This window comes from Brassica rapa, chromosome A05 (genome assembly GCF_000309985.2).
Source record: "Brassica rapa cultivar Chiifu-401-42 chromosome A05, CAAS_Brap_v3.01, whole genome shotgun sequence".
Classification (NCBI taxonomy): domain Eukaryota; kingdom Viridiplantae; phylum Streptophyta; class Magnoliopsida; order Brassicales; family Brassicaceae; genus Brassica; species Brassica rapa.
In genome coordinates this window covers 9,450,147-9,473,472 of record NC_024799.2, presented here as the reverse complement: position 1 = coordinate 9,473,472, position 23,326 = coordinate 9,450,147, and the positions used below count along the sequence as shown (strand labels likewise).

Here is a 23,326-nt window from a genome sequence, read left to right as displayed (position 1 = left end):
CAAGAAAATAGCAACGAGTGCAGAGTGCAGTCGGTGCGGATGGGGAAGGGCTCATGGTCAAGAAGACGACACATAAAGGAAGCCATGTCCTCAACAGAAGCTGGTCGAAGGGTAGTTCGTGCGTCAGATCGTGATGCAGTACTTGTAATCTATTCCCATGCAGCAGGGGTTGTATCATAATTACGCATGGAGAAGCAGACGGGTATGTTTGTAAGGCTTGACTTCTAAGAATTTGTATTTTAGTTTAGTATGCAATCAAGCAGGGGGAGAATGGCGACGTTCTGGTGTTCAGAGAATGCATATCTCATGGGGGAGAAAAACATGTGTGATGGACATCTCGTGGGGGGAGAAAAACACATTTGGTATGGAAAGGTTCCAAGTGAAGAACGTGGTTGTTGAACAAAAAGAATGTTGTGCTTGATCGGTACACAAAACTAAAAGGGAGACACTGAAGATGTAAGATGTCTGCCATGAAGTAGTCGATGACGTAGTTGTTGAAGCAGATGTCGTATTGAGTGGTGAAGACCATGTGGAGTCAAGATGCTGAGCTGGAGTCGTGTAGACTTGGAGAGCAAGGACGTATCCTGGAGATAAAGAAAGGGGAATAAACTTGAGGAGCAAGTTTATGACTTAAGGGAAAAGGAATAAGTGGAAAATTAGGATTTCATGTTGATATGGAAGATGTTCATGTTACCTTAGAGGTTAGAATTTCGAAAACGTGGAAAATAATATAAGATTATAGAGAAAAATAAGCTTTTGGAAGTGCTCTTGGATCGTGCTGAAGCAGTAGTTGAAGTACTTGACAGAAAAAAGACATAAGCAGGTAACTTAGGAATTTTTAGTAGCGTTAGGATATTAACATTAGACGTGTAAAAGTTGAATTAAACAGATCTTGTAATCTCTTATATACTAAAGCACAAGTCAGCTAACAAATCAAAATTTAACATGTGGAAAATGCATTAAAATAATAAACAATTGATTAGAAAAATATCTGTTCAATCCCTAATTTCCAGCAACTCAATCCTAAATCTTCTCTGAATATCACGTACAAAACAATTGGCCACGTTCTTAAACCGTTTATTCTCATATATATTTTAGATCTACTGATTCACTCAATGTTTTCTGTTTTCTCCATTAGTAAAGAAACAATAGAACATATTATTTGTTCTCTCCTAAACTTTCAGTTTTGTTCTCGGTTCTTCTATTTTTTCTGCAAAATTATTCTCCTGGAAAGCTCATAAGTTCTTGGGGTAAAAGAGGATTAAAGTGACAAGCATCAGGTTTTGGCCTAACAAAAAAGGTTTGCAATTTTTCAACTTCTTACTACTTTTCTCTCCTAAATTTTGATTTCTTGATTAAAGTTTCCATTGTTGAAACAATTATTTCTAAGTATTCACACTGCAATCGAGTCCAACCATAATACTTTTGTTGAACGTATAAAGGAATTTGCATATCTGAATCCTAATGTAAATTTACTTTAATTCAAGCAAGGTTGACCATGCAATTTTTCATCAAGACTTAACATTCATGATATTGTAATAAAAATCAAACTAAATTATAAATTCAACAAACTATAAGTAATCTGGGTTAATTATGTTTCAAATGTGTGTTTTTCCGAAAATATATTAGATAAAATAACATAAAGATGTCAGTAAATTGTTATTTTAAACTGAAAATATATTTAAACAATAAATTTATTTGATTCATCACATTCAAATTTATAATCAACATAAATTGAGTTTTTTATTCTGTATGAATCATCTAAAGAATTAATGGATCAAATCAAGTATTTTTGTACATATCCTATTTATTTTTGAAATACTACAAATATGTTTCAATTTTATAATAATATCAGATTTTTTTTTTGCTTTCGACAACCGCTTTATTTCAATGACCTCTAATATTATGTGTTTTGTATACTATTTAAAAATATTTATTCTGATCGCCAATTATAACACTGATCAAATAATTTATAAAAAAAAGTAAATTGACCGGTGCGTAGCCGGGCAGTAATACTAGTAGATTATATAAAGCAGATTCTAATAAAACATAGTGTTTGCTTGTATTGATTTGTTTCTCAGTTTACTTATGCAGTACTATTATGTTTGCATCTTGCACTTACATAATACATAAGAAGCATTTACCTAATTATGATCAAAAGCCGATGTATAGAACCTAATATCTCTAAATCGTTAGAAAAACGTTATTAAACTTTATAACTTCCGGATAATAAATTCGGTAAGAATAAACAAGAAAACTATTGTATGATGAGTCTCAGTGGCGGAGCTAGATATTAATTTTACATGGGTCATTTATTCATATTATACTAATTAAAAAGGTATGTGTGAGGTTTGAACACAAGACATGGGGGTCATAGGGGAGGATTTTTACCAAATCATCACGAGAACATGAATGTTTATCAGCCTATAAGTTAAGTTTTATAAATTTCATGTGGGTCAGATGACCCCCCTCAGGTCAGGGTGGCTCCGCCACTGATGAGTCTTGTGGTGATAAAGAAGCCGGTGGTAACGCTTTTTTTTTTCATTGAAATAGGGTATTACAAATACATAGTATAGATCAGATAGAATTTTACAAAATGATCAGCCAGAATCTAAACATTACAAATAAACCTTATGATAAAACAAAGAGATGTCTTAACCAACCAGGATATCCAGCAGCAATGTAAGATTGATAGCGATCCTCTTTGATCTTGATTCTTTCTATCTAGAGAAAGATTCTACCAACAGTTGTACTTAATGGACAAAAAGTACCTTCTTTCATGAAGTCTGTTATTGCAGTTTTATCAGTGTTCTTTAATGAAACCATGTCTGGATCGGTGCACTCGACCATTGATACTTGAGTCCTTGACTATATCATCACCTACCATGTGCTAAGAAAACATTAGCTTTTTTTTTTTTTCCGCCAAGGATATTTTTTATTAAAAAGAAGGGTACTAAGCCCAAACACATATTACAAAGCATAAGCCCACAACAGCAGGGCAAAGATCGACCAAACCTAATCGGGCCTACAGCCCAACCAAACCAAGCCACACCTAGACGGGCCGGACGTCTCTCTTTTGGCCCACGCGTGAAGGAGCGGGGACACGTGTTAGAATTTTACATCAGCGCTACACGCGTCTCCTTTGCTCGACTTGACCCGTCACCGCTTCGAGAAGCCGCCGGAACCAGCCACCGAAACCCTCGTTACGCCGGAGCTCAAACCCGCAGAGCCTCCACCGAAACCACTTTCCTTCAACTTTCTGACCTCTCTGCGGAGAGCTTCATCGACCTCATCAAGATCTCATCCGCCTTAAGAGAGTCGCAAGCCACAAACCTCATAAACCCGATCCAACAACAAGACCACCTTTTAGAACCGCTAGAGCCGGCGACGCAAGACTGTGTGAGCCTTCACCCTCCGGAGACAAGACCGGCGCGGCGATGCTGAATAAGCCAACCACCACCCGGGAACAAGAACCGGCAACGACAGAGCTTTAATAGCCTCTACCTCCCGGCTAAGAACTATTACCATGCAAGACGACTACGCCATACTATCCCCTCCACACGACCGCGCTTTAACTCCAGTAACCCAGCCACCGTTGAAGGCGATTCACTCCTCGAGTAAACGCCTCCGGAAGTGGATTAAACCAGAGGTCAAGCAAAGCAGATCGGGGAGAAGACAAGGGAGAGACACAAAAACAGATAACTTTAACGGAGAAACAAGAAACAAAGGTCTCCGGCGACGGCACGCGCGCAGACGCGCCGGCCGTTCACCGGAGACCAAAACTAGAAAACATTAGCTTTAGCATTATATTATTTATATTTATATTTTATTCTTTCTTTAGCGGCCGCCTCAGAGATGTCATCTCATATACTAACAAGTTGGGTTTTACTTAACATTTTTACCAAAAAAAAAAAAAAGTTGGGTTTTAAGAAGTATAATCTTTGATCATTGACGCCTACCTGTCATCATTTGTGTGAAGAAGAAACATACATGCTGACGATTACAATGAGGTCAGCGACGACCTCGATATCCACGTTCCTTTTTTGACTATTATCTCCAAAATGACACCTACGGCCTCTCGACTAATCTCTACTTAAGGCTCTCTTATTACTCCAACCCATGAGAGAGACGTTTCTCTTATCCTCTTGAAAGAAAACTAAACAAAAATGGCAAAAGAAGATAACCGGTTTAGCTCGGCTCATGAAGGCGACCGTGAACCGCTTTTCGCGACCAGGAGGAGAACCGGAGGACTGATTGCGTTTCGTTTTTTTGCGGCCTCGGTTTTCGGGTGCATCTGTTGTACTTGGTTCTACAGAGTGGTCGAACCGTTAGAGAAAGATGAGAACCGAACCGGTTTCTTTCGGTTAATTTGGTTGGTTATGCTAATTTTGGAGATCTGGTTCGGTTTGTACTGGCTTGTCGTGCAGTCTCTCCGTTGGAATCCGGTTTGGCGATCCACCTTCACCGATAGACTCTCCCGGAGATACGGCAACGATCTCCCGAGGCTCGACGTTTTCGTTTGCACGGCGGATCCGGTGATAGAGCCGCCGTTGATGGTGGTCAACACAGTGTTATCCGTGATGGCTCTCGATTACCCACCGGAGAAACTAGCGGTGTATCTCTCGGACGACGGTGGCTCTCAGCTCACGTTCTACGCTCTCGCGGAGGCAGCTGAGTTTGCTAAAACATGGGTTATGTTCTGTAAGAGATTCGACGTGGAGCCGAGATCCCCTGGCGCTTACTTTTCTTCCAAGTCAAATGTTCTTGACTCCGAGGTGGCTGAGCTGTATAGAGAGATGGCGGCTAGGATTGAAACGGCGACGAAACTACGGCGAGTACCCGAGGAGGCGCGGTTGAAGTGCCGTGAGGGGTTTTCGCAGTGGGATTCTGACGCCACTCAAAGAAACCACGCAACCATTCTTCAAGTAAGTATTTTAGTTATGTTCTGTTAGAAACAGAGTCTGAGTTTATTTGTTTCATTCATCAGATTTTGATAGACGGAAGAAAAGAGAACACAATAGCAATACCAACACTGGTGTACCTATCGAGAGAGAAGAGACCTGAGCATCACCATCACTACAAAGCTGGTTCCATGAACGCATTGGTAACGGTTTCGTGTTCAACAAGTCATATAACCATTCTCCGATACTACTACTACGCTGCTCTGATTCTTTTGATATGGTTGTTTCTTTGACAGCTGAGGGTGTCTTCGAAGATCACGTGTGGGAGAATCATACTTAACTTGGACTGTGATATGTACGCAAACAACTCAAAGTCAGCACTCGAAGCGCTCTGCATTCTACTTGATGAGAAAGAGGGAAAAGAGATTGCTTTCGTGCAGTTCCCACAGTTTTATGATAATCTTACAAGGAATGATTTGTACGGAAGCATGATGCGAGTAATAGCACATGTAAGGATTCTGGATGCTTTGATAGTATTATTGATTCTGCTGCTACCTAACCTTTTGTCATTTGGGATGTGAAAACAAAGGTGGAGTTTAATGGATTGGACGGAAATGGTGGACCGTTATACATTGGGACAGGCTGCTTTCACAGAAGAGATGTTATCTGTGGAAGAAAGTATGGAGAGGAAGAAGAAGAAGAAGATGAAATTGTAGAGGCTGAGAAGATTAAGTCTCTTGCAAGCTGCACATACGAAAAAGGCTCTGAATGGGGAAAGGAGGTAAGGCAGTGATTAATAAGTCTTCACTTACTCAATCTGTTTCTTGTACCACAAGTAAACGTTGTTACCATGGCAGATGGGTGTGAAATACGGTTGCCCGGTAGAGGATGTAATTACCGGTTTAGCCATTCAATGCCGCGGGTGGAAATCAGCTTACCTGACCCCTAAAAAGGAAGCTTTTCTTGGGGTAGCGCCTACTAATTTGCATCAGATGCTGGTGCAGCAGAAGAGATGGTCAGAGGGAGACTTTCAGATTCTGCTTTCAGAGTATAGTCCGGTTTGGTATGCCCAAGGAAAGATCAGTTTTGGATTGATCCTTGGTTACTGTTGCTATTGCCTCTGGGCTCCAAGCTCAGTACCTGTGCTTCTTTACTCTCTTTTGACTTCTCTCTGTCTCTTTAAAGGCATTCCTCTGTTTCCAAAGGTCTGGAGCTGGTGGTTTATCCCGTTTGGTTACGTGGCTATCGCAGTTAATACTTACAGCCTAGCCGAGTTCTTGTGGTGCGGAGGAACTTTACGTGGATGGTGGAACGAGCAAAGGATGTGGCTTTACAGAAGAACAAGCTCCTTTCTTTTCGGATTCACGGACACAATTCTGAAGAAACTTGGGGTTTCGGAGTCTGCGTTTGTGATCACAGCGAAAGTAGCTGAAGAAGAAGCAGCAGAGAGATACGAGAAAGAGGTAATGGAGTTTGGAGTGGAGTCTCCCATGTTTCTCCTCCTCGGAACACTCGGCATGCTCAATCTCTTCTGCTTTGCCGCAGCGGTTATGAGACTGATGATGACTACTTCTAGAGAGGCTGGAGGAGATTTGACAATGGGTTTGCAGTTTGTTATAACAGGATTGCTTGTGGTACTAAACTGGCCTTTATACCAAGGCATGCTGTTGAGGAAAGACAAAGGGAAGATGCCAGTGATGGTGACAGTCAAGTCAGTTGTCTTAGCTTTATCTGCTTGCACTTTTATTGTGTTTCTGTAAGGAAAAAAAATAGAGAGTTTCAATAATTCCCAGCTTTTATGTAGACAATTTATCCTATATACACATCCATCTATTTGCAAATAGAAAATTAATATTGTTACCCTTGACGATTCACCACCAACCATTTTCTAAAATCTAAACATCAGCCCAGTCTTTATCATCTACTGCTGAGGGAGGGTTTGAGTGACGTCAGCGAATGTTTTCATTTGAAATGTCCAAGCTTAGAGCCTCCACTCACATCTCTACATAAACCAAGAAGAGACGTTTCTCTCTTATCTTTATCACCTCCCCCACTCAAGAGGCTAAGAAAAAACAAAGATGAGAAAAGAAGAGGACCGGTTTATACAGGTTCACGAAGGGGAACCGCTTTTTGACACCCGGAGGAAAACCGGAAGAGTGATAGCGTACCGTGTTTTCTCAGCTGGTTTTCTTTTGTATCTGCTGTATTTGGCTCTACAGAGTTACCGTACCGACAGAGATTGATGAAAACCGGACCGGTTTGGTAAGATTAATCTGGTTGGTTGTGTTTATCGTGGAGATTTGGTTCGGTTTGTATTGGGTAGTCGTGCAATCCCTCCGGTGGAATCCGGTTTGGCGATTCACCTTCGACGATAGACTCTCCCGGAGGTACGGTAACGATCTCCCGAGGCTCGACGTTTTCGTTTGCACGGCGGATCCGGTGATTGAGCCGCCGTTGATGGTGGTCAACACAGTCTTATCTGTGGCGGCCCTGGATTACCCACCGGAGAAACTTGCCGTGTATCTCTCAGACGACGGTGGCTCTGAGCTCACGTTCTACGCTCTCGCGGAAGCAGCGGAGTTTGCTAAAACTTGGGTTCCGTTCTGTAAGAAGTTCAACGTGGAGCCGAGATCTCCAGCTGCTTACTTGTCTTGCAAGGCAAAGACAAGCGTTCTTGGTTCTGCAGCCGCAGAGGAAGTAGCTAGGTTGTATAAAGAAATGGCGGAGAGGATTGAAACGGCAGCGAGACTCGGGCGAATACCCGATGAGGCGCGTTTGAAGTACGTGGAGGGGTTCTCCCAGTGGGACCCTGACGCTACACGCAGAAACCATGGAACCATTCTTCAAGTAAATTAAGGCTTTAACTTCCGGCAATGGAAAGAACTGACTCTGACTTATTTGTTTTATTGGTTTCATGATCAGATTTTGATAGATGGAAGAAAGGCGAATACAGTAACGTTGGTGTATCTGTCGAGAGAGAAGAGACCTGAGCATCATCATCACTTCAAAGCTGGAGCCATGAATGCATTGGTAATGGTTTACTTGTTCCACAAGTCACTCGGACCACTTGATTTGACACCGTTTTCATTCTCTGACAGGTTAGGGTTTCTTCGAAGATAACTTGTGGGAGAATCATACTAAACGTGGACTGTGATATGTACTCAAACAACTCAAAGTCAGCACGCGATGCACTCTGCATCCTCCTTGACGAGAAAGAAGGAAAAGAGATAGCTTTCGTGCAGTTTCCGCAGTGTTTCGAGAACCTTACAAGGAATGATCTGTATGGAAGCATGATGCGCGTAGGAGCTGATGTAAGTTGTATATATAGATTCTGAATTTGTAAAATATTTATTCTGCTTACAAACTTTGTATGTGTAAAATAAAAATAAAAAGGTGGAGTTTAAGGGATTGGATGGAAATGGAGGTCCGTTATACATTGGAACTGGATGCTTTCACAGAAGAGATGTGATCTGCGGAAGAAAGTACGGAGAGGAAGAAGAAGAAGAATCTGAGGATACTTCAGAAACTGAGATGATTAAGGCTCTCGCGAGCTGCAATTATGAAGAAAACTCTCAATGGGGAAAGGAGGTAAAGCATACTTAGTTACCAAGTATACCGGTTTGTTTCCTCTTTCTTTCATTCATTCAAAATTAAGTTAAATGTGGTTGCTTCCATGACAGATGGGTGTAAAATACGGTTGTCCAGTAGAGGATGTCATAACTGGTTTAGCGATTCAATGCCGTGGATGGAAATCAGCCTACTTGAATCCGAAAAAAAAAGCTTTCGTCGGGGTAGCACCAACCAATTTGCATCAGATGCTTGTGCAGCAGAGGAGATGGTCCGAGGGAGACTTTCAGATTCTACTTTCAGAGTATAGTCCGGTTTGGTATGCCCAAGGAAAGATCGGCTTTGGACTGATCCTTGGTTACTGTTGCTTTTGCCTCTGGGCTCCAAGCTCAGTTCCTGTGCTTCTTTACTCTCTTTTGACTTCTCTCTGTTTATTCAAAGGCATTTCTCTGTTTCCTAAGGTAAAAATAGCTAGCTTTCCTCTGTTTTTTTTTCTGGGTATGAACTCTGAATCTCGGGTAAAACTGATCTGTTTTTTTATTAGTTCAGGTCTGGAGCTCGTGGTTTATCCCGTTTGGTTACGTGACTGTTGCAGTCAATGCTTACAGCCTAGCCGAGTTCTTGTGGTGCGGAGGAACTTTACGTGGATGGTGGAACGAGCAAAGGATGTGGCTTTACAGAAGAACAAGCTCCTTTCTTTTCGGATTCACGGACACGATTCTGAAGAAACTTGGGGTTTCGGAGTCTGCGTTTGTGATCACAGCGAAAGTAGCAGAAGAAGAGGCTGCAGAGAGGTACGAGAAAGAGGTAATGGAGTTTGGAGTGGAGTCTCCGATGTTTCTCCTCCTCGGAACACTCGGGATGCTCCATCTCTTCTGTTTTGCCGCAGCGGTTATGAGACTGGTGATGACTTCTAGAGAGGCTGGAGGAAATGTACATACAATGGGTATGCAGGTTGTGATTACAGGACTACTTGTGGTAATAAACTGGCCTTTATATGAGGGCATGTTGTTGAGGAAGGACAAAGGGAAGATGCCACGGACTGTGACGGTCAAAGCATTTGTCTTAGCTTTGTCTGCTTGCACTTGTATCGCCTTGTCTTAATAAAAGATAGAACCAATGTATTTGATACAAATGTGCATCAAGTATGGATTGCAACTACTAAATAAATGTTTGGGAAGTTTGCAACATTGATTCTTCTGTTTTAAAGATTTTTTGCTTACAAAATCTAAAGAGAAACACAAGAAAGGTCCTAACATCCGAATAATAGTCTAACATATATGGACAGATAAAAGTAGCCTCTCCAATGTTTTTTTCCATTCTGCAGTGATTACCGAAAGATCCTATGGAGACAGATAAAATCTAAAGAGGAGGTACAAGTATGAAGCTTACATACAGAGGAGTCGAAAAGAATGGAGCATTGATGGGTTTTTCACTGGATCTGAAGGTGACCGGTGAAGATTATCACCTTAACCTGAAAAGGAGATACACCACTCTCTTAAAATCAAATAAAATTTTCCTATTCTTTTCAAAAGTGGGAAGCATATGAAGATTTTCAACAAAAAGAAGGAAACAGGTGAATTCGATGATAGTTGGTTTACCTTTGATGTTCCGGTGACAAACTGAAGAAATGTAGCCATGTCTTGTTTGTACAGAGAATCTCTCCCTCCCTTTTAGTGACTCAATCCTCAGTATCAGGTATCTCAAAGACCATAAACTTTGCAAGAGAAGCGAGTGTCTTAGCATCCATGCATCTCTTTCTCCGATTTTTGCTTCTGAAAATAGATGATGATAGTGAACAAGACATACTAGACTTTCCTTGCATTCTGATATTGTTTGCAGCCACAATTAGCTTATTGCTTATCGTTTCACTTTTTTTACTCGCAGTCGCTCCAGTTTCCCTCTCCGGCGTTTTTGGTATGAAACATTTCGAGTTCAACTCAGCAGCTCTTGCTGTCGACAATGAACATCTTACTATGGTGTCAGAACCGACAAACTCTCTCTTCTTTGTCTTCTTGTTTACAGCAGGGATCAGGCCAACGACTCCTTGAGGGGATTTATTAGAACCGGAGAAATGTACAATTTGAGATTTACCAAAGCAGTTGGATATGCTTGGCGCTGGTGATCTGTTAACAAGTGTAGCTTCTGCGTGGATAAACCAGGGCTTAGAATGGTTATCCCGGAAGATAAACTTTATAGGCACAGATTGAGCAATGTAATAAAACTGAGACTTTCGGTGAACCTATAATAGGAGAGAAGCAAAAGTTAGTAAAGCACATGATTGAAGAAAAATGGATACTTTTGCACAGATTTACATTACCATGAGAGCATGAACTCGTATCTCCCCTAAGGTGGGAAGGCAACTTGCATGTGTTTCCTCAAGTTTTCCTGCAAAAGCACACTTGACATTTATACAAATGGAGAAAAACACCAGAGAAGAACACTTGTTACAGTGATTACTATAACCTGAACGATATAGCTACAAAGCTAAGTAGAAAGTTGGTAAAAGCAGAGGTAATTGAGAAAGAAGAAATAATTTTAATGGAAAGAGAAAACTTGAGCAGTAATCAATAAGCATAGGGAATACTCTTGAAATCTGGGGATGTGATATCGAGAGAAACCGTCATGGCGATTCGGGTTCCCAAGTTAGTCTCAACAAAGACGGCAACTTCCATTGCCATTGCGACCCGGAGGCGAGGCGAGGCGAGGCTGCAGACCAAGACAAAGCTGTTTTGTTAAAAAAAAAATGACGCTGAGAAATGTTTGCCGTTTTTCTTAGTTAGAAACGACTGACAGTGCTAGTGTAGATTTTTGAAACTCGTAAGTCGTTAAACGATCGTCGGAACTGACTGAGCAAAAACCTAAACAAGTGTCACTCACTGCCATTTCTCCGTCCAAAAAAATGCGGCGGCACAACCGATGGCCGCTCTCCAGTGCTTGGTTTTGGCAGGCACAACTTCTATGTACTCCCTCGTCAAGAGCACACCTCTGATCATTATGAGTTTCTCTGCCAGACCACATCCATCGACTTCCTTGCTAAGTATCACTTTGATTTTAACACCTGCATCAATGAAGGTTCCTCCTCCTTTCCCCTTTTCATGATTAGCAATACTGTGTTTTAGTTCTTGAGGAATTCACGTATTTGAATACTCCCCCAGGCATCTCTTTTTTTTGTCCAGACGACAAGAGGAAGATGCAATTATGAAAGTTCCTGGATTGATACTGTGTTTTGGCTCTGGATTTTAGCAAAGCATTTTAGAGATCCTGTATACATACATACATACGAATGATGAAAGTTCATGTTCGCAAGACTTTCTTCTTGTGTACACTGATTCAGAATCCAACAAGGAAAATCTCTTGGTAATATATACCATTTACACTTTTGCTGGAAAGATTTCTTACCACTAGATACATACACGTCCTTGGATCTTTACTTAGATTGATGAAGTGAATTATAGTCGATGATAGCAAAGTTTTCAGGATTGATGGATACTGTCACTCTCTTATTCTTCTTCTTACAAAGCCTTCTTTAATTCAAATATATCTCATTTTATTCTTCGTTCATGACAGGTTGCGTCTTTGCACAGGCATGTACTCATCTTGGGTTCGACTTTGCACATCATTCAGACTTGAAAAGTACATTAACCGTCTTTATCTCAGCTGGACAAGTGGCGACATCATCCACCTACGAACAGGCCATAGTAATCCAGAGAACTGGCGAGTCTCAATGTTTAAATACGAGAATATCGTACTCATCTGGAACTTCCCACGAAAACTCAAGGCTAGACAGACCAAAGATTGCATCTGCAAAGCCTTTGCAGCTCACACATCTCAAAGGTCCTATTCTCTGACCAAGCTGAAACGGTTGGTGTCAAACCAAGAACAAGAGACCTGAGACGGCTGAGAGAAGAGAGAACATGGTCGCTGTGACTCACAAAGCATCGGATTTGATCGATGCGGTTTAGGCAAATAGAGTTTAAAGACGAGTCTTTGGTTAAACCACACTAGGATTAATTAGCCATACTCCCTTTTTTTTTATCAAAGAGAGTCTTTGTCTTTTTTGTTTTTTTAAGAAACATGAAACTCATATAGTGTTATGATCAGGTATAATTTTTTGTTTTAAGTACATGAAATAATGAAAAGCGCAATAGTGTGATAAATCAAATACTAGTATTGTTGACAATGGATCGGATGGAGATATCAATCTCAATCAAATTTTCTTCCGCTTCAAGTTCTTCCCAAATATCCATGATCGTCATCTCTTGGTAATATTCTTCTTTACTCATCCAACCTTCTTTTGTTTCTCTCGCCAGAGTAATCTCTATCAGCCCTTCTTCTTCTTCTTCTTCTTCTTCTTCTTCATAATCTAGGTTGGTTTTAGTTTCTTGACTTTCAAGCTCTTCCTGACCATGAAGACAAGACTTGGATGACTTGCTTTTGAACACGTCAGTAATGTGGAGAACCTTAGAGAGAAACAAGATTGGGATAGTTATTATGAGACTGAAAAGATTCTTCAAGAAAGAGAGTGCTGAGATCAATAGTGTCTTGTTGACTTCATTTCTCGCCATTGTTTGGGGGTCCGGGTCATCAGACCTTACACAAACCGATTTATATATATGTTCATCTCTATCATGAATTTTCCAGGCCGAATGCATTGAACATAGACAAGATTCCAATGGGTACAAAGACAAAAAAAAATCCTGATGACATGTTCCCCAGTATTTTGTAAGGGAGCCCATTGGGTCATGACTTTGTGAACAAAGACACATGCATTTGTTGCTTTGACTTTCTTGCGTTGACTCCAGATAAAGCTGTTATCTATGAATCTCACACAGTGCTACAAAAGAATAATAGGTTACCATTATCGTGTGTCAACAAAGAGCCCATCTTTCTTCAGAATAAACATGGGACCGAACATAAATAAAAAATAAAAAATCATGATCGCAACTTTTACGAATATATCCTGGTATATAAAGTATGAATACTATACCTCAACGGCCTCTTTATCAGTTGATAATCATTAATAGTTTGGAAAATATTTAATATGCTAATCGCTGATTGGAAAATCAGAGCTAATAGTATACCTCTTCAATGATCTTGACAGCAACTCTTGCTACCTCCTGGTCAAAAACTCACACTTGCCAAGAATCTGATCAACACCAGTAGAATCAAAGTTAATGTCTTTTCTTAGATTCGAATCAGAGAAGTATTGCCAATGAGTCAATGAGCCCGTTTCTTCTTGGAAAGGCAAAGCAACACTTTTTCTAGCCGTTTTATTTTCATTTTAAACCCCCACTTCTTTCTTTCATTACAAATACGGAACAAATGTTTTCAAAATATCAGACACATCCTTCCCAAAATATTATTAAACCCTTCTCCTGAAAACCTACATACCCAAAACGATGTCGTCGTTATCTCGCCTTCTCCGTGGCGCCTTCAACACTTGTACTATCCGTCGTTTTTCCTCCGCCGCCGCCTCGGAAACCACGGCAGCAATCTCTCCACCTCCTAAAAAGTCACTCAGTAGTATCGTGAATGAAGAACGAAACCCCAAACGGATCGTGGACAAGTTCAAGATGGCGTGTGAGTCTGAGCGATTCCGAGCTAACATAGCCGTCTACGATAGAACCGTGCGGCGTCTCGTCGCGGCAAAGAGATTACATTTCGTGAAAGAGATATTGGAGGAGCAGAAGAAGTACCCCGACATGTCAAAGGAAGGATTCGCGGCTAGGATCATCTCCCTTTACGGGAAAGCCGGTTTGGTTGAAAACGCACAGAAGGTGTTCGACGAAATGCCAGAGAGAAACTGCAAGAGGTCAGTGCTCTCCTTCAATGCCTTGCTCAGTGCGTATGGTGTTTCCAAGAGATTCGATGTGGTTGAGCAGCTTTTCAATGACTTGCCGAAGAAGCTATCGATCAAACCAGACATCGTATCTTACAATACTTTGATCAAGGCATTGTGTGAGAAGGGTTCCTTGTCCGAAGCTGTTGCGTTGCTTGGTGATATTGAGAACAAGGGTGGTTTGAAACCTGATATAATAACATTTAACACACTTTTGTTGTCGTCGTATCTGAAGGGAGAGTTTGAGCAAGGGGAAGAGATATGGGCTAAAATGGCGGAGAAGAAGGTAGCAAGGGACATCAGGAGTTACAATGCTCGGTTGCTTGGATTAGCCAACCAGACGAAATCGGAAGAACTAGTAAGTCTCTTTGAAGAACTGAAGGCTAGTGGGATCAAACCTGATGTTTACAGCTTCAATGCAATGATTAGAGGGTCAATCAACAAAGGCAAAAGGGAGGAAGCCAAAACTTGGTACGAAGAAATTGTGAAGCAGGGTTATCGTCCTGATAAAGCTACATTGGCTTTACTGATTCCTGCATTGTGTAAAGCAGAGGAGTTTGGGTGTGCGATTGAGCTCTGCAAGGAGACGTTCAGTAAGCGTTATCTTGTGGGCCAAACGACATTGCAGGAGTTAGTAAATGAATTGGTAAAAGGGGGAAAGAGAGGAGAAGCCGAGGAGATAGTGGAGATAGCAAAGAACAATGATTTCTTGAAGTTCAAGCTTGATTTGTCGTCGTCTCAGTTGATCAGTTAGGAGATGATGAACTGGTAAGTTATTCCTTGTCTTGTGGGCTATTGTACTTCTGTGAACAATGTAAAACTGCATGTATTCGTTGTTTAATAAATGTTGGTTGAATTCATTGTTTCACTGGGACAAATTAAATGGTCGTAAAAATAATAAATCGATTATTAATTAGTCAATAAATCTAGGAGGTGATATAAACCGACCTCCAAACAGAGGAAATGGGTTTAATTAATTAAAGAAAATCGTGTAACCAAACAGTTAATTTCCTTTTAGATCATTTGAAAACCCTACTACTTCAACCCCCACCCCACGCCAGTGATTGATTGAGTGGAGAGTACGCCGAAACTGAGAATGGCTTTTTTCGTAGCTCTCCGATCGCGCCTTGTCCCAAGGTTATTAAGACTTAGGTGTCGTACGTCAAGGCTACTTTCTACGGAAGCAGCTTCTTCATCCAAGAAGGCTGCTCCAGGACTCTCGCACTCGCTCTTTTCTGATCTTCATCATCAGCTGCCTCCTCCGGAGGCGGCGCTGGCAAAGGAGCGGAAAGGTCTAAAGTTTCTTAGCAATGTATTCATCTGGGCTCTCACCGGTGCTACAGCTGCTGCTGGTTACACAAGCTATGGTATGATGTACTTCTTGCACTCCCTCGCCCTTCTTTAGGGTTCGAATAGTGTCCGAATGTCTGCCTTCTACTCTGTGTGTTTTTCTTAATTAGGTGTCATGTCTCTAACTGTTGTTGTCTGACTCTTTTAAAAAATCTCATGATTCTTGTGCAGCGTACACGTTAGATGAAGTGAATCAGAAGACCAAGGCCTTCCGAGAATCTGCTTTCAAGACGACTCAACAACCATCTCTTCATTCTTCCGGCATTCATGTTCGCTTTCAATTCAATTCTGACTTTACCATTACCATTGTTTCTCTGAATTAAAATACTTTTTTTTTATCTCTTTGCAGAAATATCAGGCAATGCTCTACTCTGCTGCCGTCAAAGGTATATATATTATCCCTTTTGCCCTTGTCACTCACTATTAACTAATATTATTATTATCTCTTATGACGACTTTGTTTCTGAATGATTAGTTCCTGCCCGAGCTATTGATATGTATTTGGAGCTTAGGGAAGCTGTGGAGGAACAAGTTAAAGTATGTTTACTACTTTCACACATTCTTGTGCCTTGCTCCTCCTATCTTTTTCTTTACTTCTTCTCCGGTTCCTTATAGGGCTTCGCAGAACCTCTCTCTGAAAAGCTTCTTCCAGATATGCATCCCGCAGAACAGAATGTAATCTACACTCTCGTTCTTGATTTGAATGAGACTCTGCTTTACACTGACTGGAAGGTAATAGTAACACCCTATATTCCAATTGATCTTTGACTGATGTTCTAAATATCCGTTTTTTAAAACATTTTTCTTATTTTCCGTTAACAAAAATTAGCGAGAGAGAGGGTGGAGGACGTTCAAAAGACCAGGTGTGGATGCATTCTTGGAGCACCTTTCCAAATTCTATGAGATTGTCCTCTATTCTGACCAGATGGATGCGGTAAAAATATCCCTTTTCTTTTATTTTATTTTATGTTGTGTTAACATTGCGGCAACTAACAACACACTTTGGTTTCAATGCTTTCTAAGTATGTACTGCCCGTCTGTGAGAAGTTAGACCCAAATTACTACATACGTTATAGGCTAGCCAGAAACGCTACTAAATATGAGAATGGAAAGCGCTACCGGGTACGTAATCTCTCTTTTTGTCTATAACCTACCAAAAGTAGCTCTGCTTTTCTAAAATCCCCGCCGTGGTGCCAGGATCTGTCAAAGCTGAACAGGGACCCCAAGAGGGTTCTGTATATTAGCGGCAATGCTTTTGATACAAGCCTTCAGCCTGAGAATTGTGTGCCTATCAAGCCTTACAAACTCGAATCTGATGACACAGCCCTTGTCGACCTAATACCCTTCCTTGAATGTTACTATCGTTCCTTCCTTGCCTTCTGTTTTTTCTTTCTTTATTAATCTTGGTTGGTTGGTTGGCTCATCTCTTTTATTTTGCAGATATTGCTCGTAACAATCCAGCTGATATCAGACCGGTTCTAGCCTCTTATGAGAGAAATGATGTTGCCAAAGAGTTCCTTGAGAGGTCCATTGAGTATCAAAAGTGAGTTTTTTATTTACCTGTCGTATGATTGCAAAATCTGTTGCTGGCTGTCCCCACTAAGACAAGTCTTATTGAATATGCAGGCGAATGCAAGGACAGAGACAAGGCCGACTCTGGAGGCGTTAGAAGGATCATAAAACATTTTATGTATAGTTAGAGACGATTATATCCTCTTTGATTCATTACACCATAAAACACAGCGAACAGAAGCTGCTGTTCTTCGCTGAGGGGTAAACTTAACAACTGCAAATCGTGTCTTCCTCATGAAAATGTTATGTTTTTTTACCCGATTTTTACCTCTTTTGACCTTTGTCTCGGTTTAACAAAGTGAAGCTTTTCCAAGGAACCAAAATGAAATTTTATTTTTAATTTAGTTAGCAAATATTTTTTTTTTCTAATCTGTTTTGGTTGATTACCAAATGAATAACGATTATGAACTTTGAGAAGTTAATTGGTTGAAACGTCTATTTATAATTTTATATGTATTGTGAGAGTAAATAATGTTCAAGAAATCGCTAGAGGATGGTATATGACTAGCGACTATTATTTGGAGTAGGTTTAGAGTGTAACGAATTATTGATTTAATTTCTATAAGATATTTTAGTTTGTGGGTTTAATTATAAATTTATTTTGATGAATTATCAAAAGATAAATTTCTTAAGATAATGTTTTTTAAATTTTTGTCATAAAAATAGTTCTAAATGGAAAAAATGATCAAAATAAGTTTTTGATCATTTTTTAAAAAAATCTATTTTTATGACAAAAATTTAAAAAAAGAAACTATTTGAGAGAATATCCCTTATCAAAATTACATATATAAAAACCAAAGAAATTAGACAGATTAGTGGATTTGTAGTTTTGTACTAACCTTAATGATTAATTTAGAACTATGGTAAATATTAGGCGAATAAAATCTGTCACTATCAATGCGTGCATAAAGGTGCAATATCCACTTACAAGATCCTTTCACCTGTAATCCTTTTCAATGTGTAGGTAGTAGTATTGTATTGTAGTAGTAGACTAGTAGTAGTGGTAAAAGTCAAACTAAGTGTCTGAATGGTGTAATGAAAGAAAGGCAGTTCACTCGTAAGTACAGTTTTCCTGTTTTAAAGTTATTATTCGCATTTTTTTAAAATAAAATATATACCAGGTGATCTGCATGCAAATCAATATTTTTTATCTTTTTGTGAGAAAAAATAGGAAATCTGCATGCAGATTTCACTACCATACAGGCTTCTAATGGTAAAAGCATTTCAAGCAGATCAAGCAACACAAATGCAGATCAAGCGGATCATGCAGAGAGAACCAGATCAAATAATTTATTATAACTTATGAATGATAAAATCAGTTCAAAACTATAGATCATATATTAAAATAATAAAAATGACACTTAGATATCTAAACAAATATCTTAGATGTTATAGGATCGGTCGAAATGTCTGTAAATATTTTATAAGATACTTATACTTTTTTTTATTTTCTTATTTATAAAAATTAAAAATTATATGACAAAAAATAATAAGTAGAGAATGATAATTTTGTATTGTAAAAGTTGAAATAAAATAAAATAAAAATATTGTATTCATAAAACTAGATAAATATATTTTTAAAGTTATGTATTGTAACAAAGTTATTTATTGACCAAACAAAAAAAAAGCAGATCAACACCACCAAATATTGGCGGGTGAGATCTGCATGCAGATCTATGCTTTTCCACAAAAAGACAAAAAAATATTAAACTGCATGCAGATCTCACGTTTGAACTGCTTTTACAAACAAAGGTTATGGCTATGAATGTAACACAGTCCAAATGCAGTACATATGCAGATCATTACCAATGCAGATTGAACTGCAATTTTTTTTCCATTCAATTTTTCAAATGCAAAACAAAAGAAAATCTGAAAATCTGCATGCAGAATAAATTTGGTCATTGATTTAATAATCTGCAGGAGAGAAACGAAAGACACCAAAAACATGCTGAGGGCCAATGAGAATCATTTGTCTTTTGTTTTGTTTTTCTTTTTCTTTTTCTTTTCATGCTACCAATAAATATATTCATTTAATTTATTTCTTTCACTTTTAAATTCACATAATATTTCATTTCAAAAGTACATTTAATATATTGTTCCATCTTTTCATTTTATTAGTAGTTTATTTTAAACGAATTTTATAAGCATATTTTATATATTCTATAAATATTTTAATAGAAAATTATGTATATGTAGATTACATATTCACAATTTTATATAATTTTTAATAATAAATAGTCATGCATATTATTTTTATATAATCTAAGAATATATGTTTATACTAAATAATTATATAATGTATAGTTAAGGAAACATATATGTTATAGTTTATTTTTTTATAATTGATAATATTTAACATAAATAAAATAATATTATTTTTATGGTTGAGGAAACAAGTGCAGTTCTCCTGCCTCAAATGTGTATCCTGCTCCTCCATTCGGATACACATTTGAGGCAGTTCATATGCAGTTCATCTGATTTCATAAATAATTAAATTTCAAAATATATCTAAACCTCTTATATAAATATTATATTTTCATTTTAGTTACTCACAATTTTAATAATACAAAAAATATTGTTATCTATTTAGCTTTTTCATCAGATAATTTTCATATCTATTTTAAATTATTATATTTATATAATATATGTGGCTTTAGTTATAATATGTATTATATAAATATATAGTATTGTAGTTTATATATGTACACTAATAAAAAAGATATGTATAATGTTAATTGTTAAAGTTTTTATATATTATGTGTTTTGATTTCTATTATAATTTTAATTATTAAAATATAGAATTTGTTTTAGTTAAACTGATTTTACAATTTAAAACTGTAATAAACTATTTGATCTCCATGATATGCACTTATCTCGCTTGACCTGTTTAATCTGCACTTGTCCCGCTTGATATGATTGATCTGTCCCACTTGAACCGTTTTTACCATTCGAAGCCCTATAGATCATAAATTATTGTACTACAAAACGGATGCCATGACATATCTCCCAAGTTGGAATCACAGACGCAGCCATAAACCCTCTCAAGTTTCACACGTCTCGTCCTCTTCTCTTCTTCCCCAAAATTTTGCTCACATCTGTACTTTTATTACATGTATACTCAAAGATCCCAATAAATACCTAAAATAAATATATATCATTAATTAATTCAAATGTCCAGTTTAATATATATTTTCAATATGTAGTTGAATATAAAGCTTTTATGTTTTGATAAATATTTTAAGTTTGCTTCTGAAATTTAAATAATATTGCTTAGCACTAAGCTATTACTATTTGGTTTAAAACATGTCCATTACCTAGTGAAAAGTGGTTAAAATATTTGTTAGGCGAATTTTGATTAACTATAACCAAAGTTCAAAAAGGTATATTGTTTTGATCCCATGCTTTTTCACAAAAAAAAACTTACTTTTTGTTTGCTACAAATAAACTTATACTTACTACTGTCGTTCACGCTTTTATCCTAGAGTATGTTTGACATTTCGTTAATATTCTCTGAGAAACAATTAAACAGTTAAATAAAGATTTATTGTGTGTTTCATACGATATGATATCATACTGTATGATATATTTGTTATAGAAATTAAAAGAGTGCGCAATATGATTAGATTCAGGCAACCTTGAATGAAGGGAGGAGTTTTCAAGCCAAAGGGCGATGGCCTCACGTAACTTTGGGACAAACATACTCATATGTCACAAACGTCACCTTTTTATCTCGTTTTCCCTTTTCTACCATTTTAAAAATATATTTAACCTCTTTTTTCTCTTAGCTTTACTGGGTCCAATTTTCATATGTTTTGTCATATGTTAGCAAATTCTAAATGCTGGGACAACAGAAATCACATTGAAATCGCATATACAAATTATGTAAATACTAGCATTAGCTATTTTGATATTTGCTTCTTGCTTTGAACTAGTCATCTAAGTAATAAATATATATAAATTATCCAAATAGAAAACATGGTAGGAGGTTGATGATATAAGAAAGAAGTAGGTGGCACAAAAAACATGTGAAGACTGATGAGCCGTAGGATGTGTAGTAGATAAGGAGACTAACTATATTACAGGAAATCAAGTCAAAGTTACAATAATAACTGCAATGCGTCTTACATGTGTTGCTTGTCATATTATTAACCTAACAACTTTTTTCGTTAGACATGAACAAATATATATAGTACGCAACAATTTTAAAATAAAATCCACACAAAAAACATACTTCAGTTCAGTAAAAGAATATTACTATTACTAAGCATCATGTTGTCGGTCAGCACAAGCCGTGGCCATCTCCTATATAAGCTCTGTTCATCTTCTTCTCCACATAACAGCCATTCCCTCCTCTCTTCTTCCAATCACAAAGATTCAATGGCTCCCTGCATCGACACTTTCAGAACATGTAAACCCCAGCTTTCTCATGAAGACAACTCTCGGTTCTGTTACATGAATCTCTTCCGACCCGTTCATCTCCCTTCACGAGCACCCATCACTAACTCCCTGGACGGTGGTGATGTCTGGCTCAAGATGCTTGAAGAAGCCAAATCCGACGTTGAGCAAGAACCCATTTTGTCAAGCTACTATCACGCTTCCATTACATCGCATCCATCGTTAGGTTCCGCTTTGGCGAACATTCTCTCGGTAAAGCTCAGCACTTTAACCTTACCAAGCAACACCCTTTTCGAGATGTTCATCAGCGTTTTAGAAGAAAGCCCAGAGATGGTGGAGTCGGTGAAGCAAGACCTAGTAGCAGCAAAGGAAAGAGACCCAGCTTGCTTAAGCTACGTCCATTGCTTCCTAAGCTTCAAAGGCTTTCTCGCTTGTCAAGCTCATCGTATCGCTCACAAGCTCTGGTCCCAAGACAGAAAGATCCTTGCTTTACTCATCCAAAACAGAGTATCCGAAGCTTTCGCCGTCGACATCCATCCGGGAGCCAAGATCGGAAAAGGGATTCTGTTAGACCACGCAACGGCCGTGGTGATCGGAGAAACGGCGGTGGTTGGAGACAACGTTTCGATTCTCCACGGCGTGACGCTGGGAGGAACAGGGAAACAGTGCGGCGATAGGCACCCCAAGATCGGGGATGGGGTCTTGATCGGAGCAGGGACTTGTATACTAGGGAATATAACAATCGGAGAGGGAGCTAAGATTGGATCGGGGTCGGTGGTGCTTAAGGACGTGCCGCCGCGAACAACGGCGGTTGGAAACCCGGCGAGACCGATAGGTGGGAAAGAGAATCGGAGAATGGTTGATAAGGTTCCAGGTTTGAGTATGGACCAGACTTCGTATTTGACCGAGTGGTCTGATTATGTCATCTAAACCAACTGTAGTTATTCCCGGTTGATCTGATTTTATAAGTACTCTTTAACCAAAATTTTGTATATAGCTCAACTGTTTGTTGGTGTTCAGTTACGATGATCCGAGAGTAATAATATGAACTAGATTTTGATTCGATTTATGAAAGGGCGGGTTTTTTTCTGAATTGTAAACAAAGTTTGTAAGTTAGTATATTGAAATTGGTGTGTATTATTATGTTACAAAGTCATTATATCGAATAAGGATATTTGTTTAAAATTATAGAATTTTGAATTAGTTTATGGGGTTGATTGGTAAGTGTTGTGATTTCATTTTTTTACTGTAGAAATATTGTGGGTGATTGGTAGTTGCTGTAGGTGCTGTCCACAATCCTATTTATTTCTACAGCACCAAATTCAGAGCAATCAAGTTTTAAATTTTTTTTTTAAAACCACAGCTCTTAAAATAACCTACAACTTTACAAGTGCTATGCAGAGCCAAATATCCAAAGCAAAATTTTAGTGATTTCCATAAACTTGTACAGCAATAAAATCTAAAGCCAAAGCAAAAAGTTTACAGATTTTTTTCTACAACAAATTTTTTAAAGCTACAACCATTACAAATCAGACCCATTGCTGTGATTTTTATTGCTTTGGCTTTAGATTTTTAATTTTTAGAAATCTTTAAATTTGGGCTGTAAGTTTTTGTCTCTGCAGAGAAATTATAAAAACATAAATTCAAAGAAGTGCTGTGGATTTCCTAAAATGGCTGTGAGCTTTCAAAAAAATAGAAA

The 23,326-nt window shown here is 38.5% G+C and overlaps 6 protein-coding genes across 11 annotated transcripts; 5 read left to right on the top strand and 1 right to left on the bottom strand.

The window, feature by feature from the left end:
- Positions 1–3,900: 3,900 nt before the first annotated feature.
- LOC103868380 (cellulose synthase-like protein E1) lies at positions 3,901–6,763 on the top strand. The gene is made up of 5 exons (XM_009146485.3): positions 3,901–4,925; positions 4,988–5,104; positions 5,198–5,410; positions 5,491–5,682; positions 5,759–6,763. Exons 1-5 carry the CDS (start codon positions 4,167–4,169, stop codon positions 6,659–6,661), a joined length of 2,184 nt encoding a protein of 727 aa, XP_009144733.1. The 5' UTR covers positions 3,901–4,166; the 3' UTR covers positions 6,662–6,763.
- Positions 6,764–6,841: 78 nt separating this feature from the next.
- On the top strand, positions 6,842–9,658 carry LOC103868381 (cellulose synthase-like protein E1). The gene is given in 7 exon segments (XM_009146486.3): positions 6,842–7,083; positions 7,085–7,748; positions 7,824–7,931; positions 8,000–8,212; positions 8,295–8,489; positions 8,582–8,929; positions 9,018–9,658. Coding segments are annotated over 7 exon segments (2,187 nt in total). The 5' UTR covers positions 6,842–6,979; the 3' UTR covers positions 9,573–9,658.
- LOC103868382 lies at positions 9,641–11,207 on the bottom strand. The gene is made up of 4 exons (XM_009146487.3): positions 11,056–11,207; positions 10,789–10,856; positions 10,070–10,710; positions 9,641–9,942 (listed from the first exon to the last, which is right to left on the bottom strand). Exons 1-3 carry the CDS (start codon positions 11,147–11,149, stop codon positions 10,150–10,152), a joined length of 723 nt encoding a protein of 240 aa, XP_009144735.1. The 5' UTR covers positions 11,150–11,207; the 3' UTR covers positions 9,641–9,942; positions 10,070–10,149.
- Positions 11,208–11,324: 117 nt separating this feature from the next.
- Positions 11,325–15,663, top strand: LOC103868377 (pentatricopeptide repeat-containing protein At1g55890, mitochondrial). 6 transcript variants are annotated; one of them, XM_033291137.1, is made up of 4 exons: positions 11,325–11,543; positions 11,627–11,828; positions 12,039–15,078; positions 15,423–15,663. In XM_033291137.1, the coding sequence occupies exon 3, from the start codon at positions 13,871–13,873 to the stop codon at positions 15,062–15,064; it is 1,194 nt and encodes a 397-aa protein (XP_033147028.1). In that variant the 5' UTR covers positions 11,325–11,543; positions 11,627–11,828; positions 12,039–13,870; the 3' UTR covers positions 15,065–15,078; positions 15,423–15,663. The 6 variants fall into 6 exon arrangements, with proteins under 6 accessions (XP_033147028.1, XP_033147029.1, XP_033147024.1 ...); XM_033291138.1 differs by lacking the exon at positions 15,423–15,663 and adding an exon at positions 15,329–15,347; XM_033291133.1 differs by lacking the exon at positions 15,423–15,663 and having other exon boundaries at positions 12,039–15,170.
- LOC103868376 (mitochondrial import inner membrane translocase subunit TIM50) lies at positions 15,356–17,572 on the top strand. Its single transcript, XM_009146483.3, has 10 exons — positions 15,356–15,677; positions 15,832–15,929; positions 16,010–16,046; positions 16,136–16,197; positions 16,276–16,392; positions 16,490–16,594; positions 16,684–16,782; positions 16,858–17,014; positions 17,101–17,203; positions 17,287–17,572. Exons 1-10 carry the CDS (start codon positions 15,407–15,409, stop codon positions 17,327–17,329), a joined length of 1,092 nt encoding a protein of 363 aa, XP_009144731.1. The 5' UTR covers positions 15,356–15,406; the 3' UTR covers positions 17,330–17,572.
- A 252-nt stretch (positions 17,573–17,824) lies between these two features.
- Positions 17,825–22,715, top strand: LOC103868374 (serine acetyltransferase 1, chloroplastic). The gene has a single exon (XM_033291141.1). The coding sequence runs from the start codon at positions 21,502–21,504 to the stop codon at positions 22,555–22,557; it is 1,056 nt and encodes a 351-aa protein (XP_033147032.1). The 5' UTR covers positions 17,825–21,501; the 3' UTR covers positions 22,558–22,715.
- The last annotated feature ends 611 nt before the right edge of the window (positions 22,716–23,326 follow it).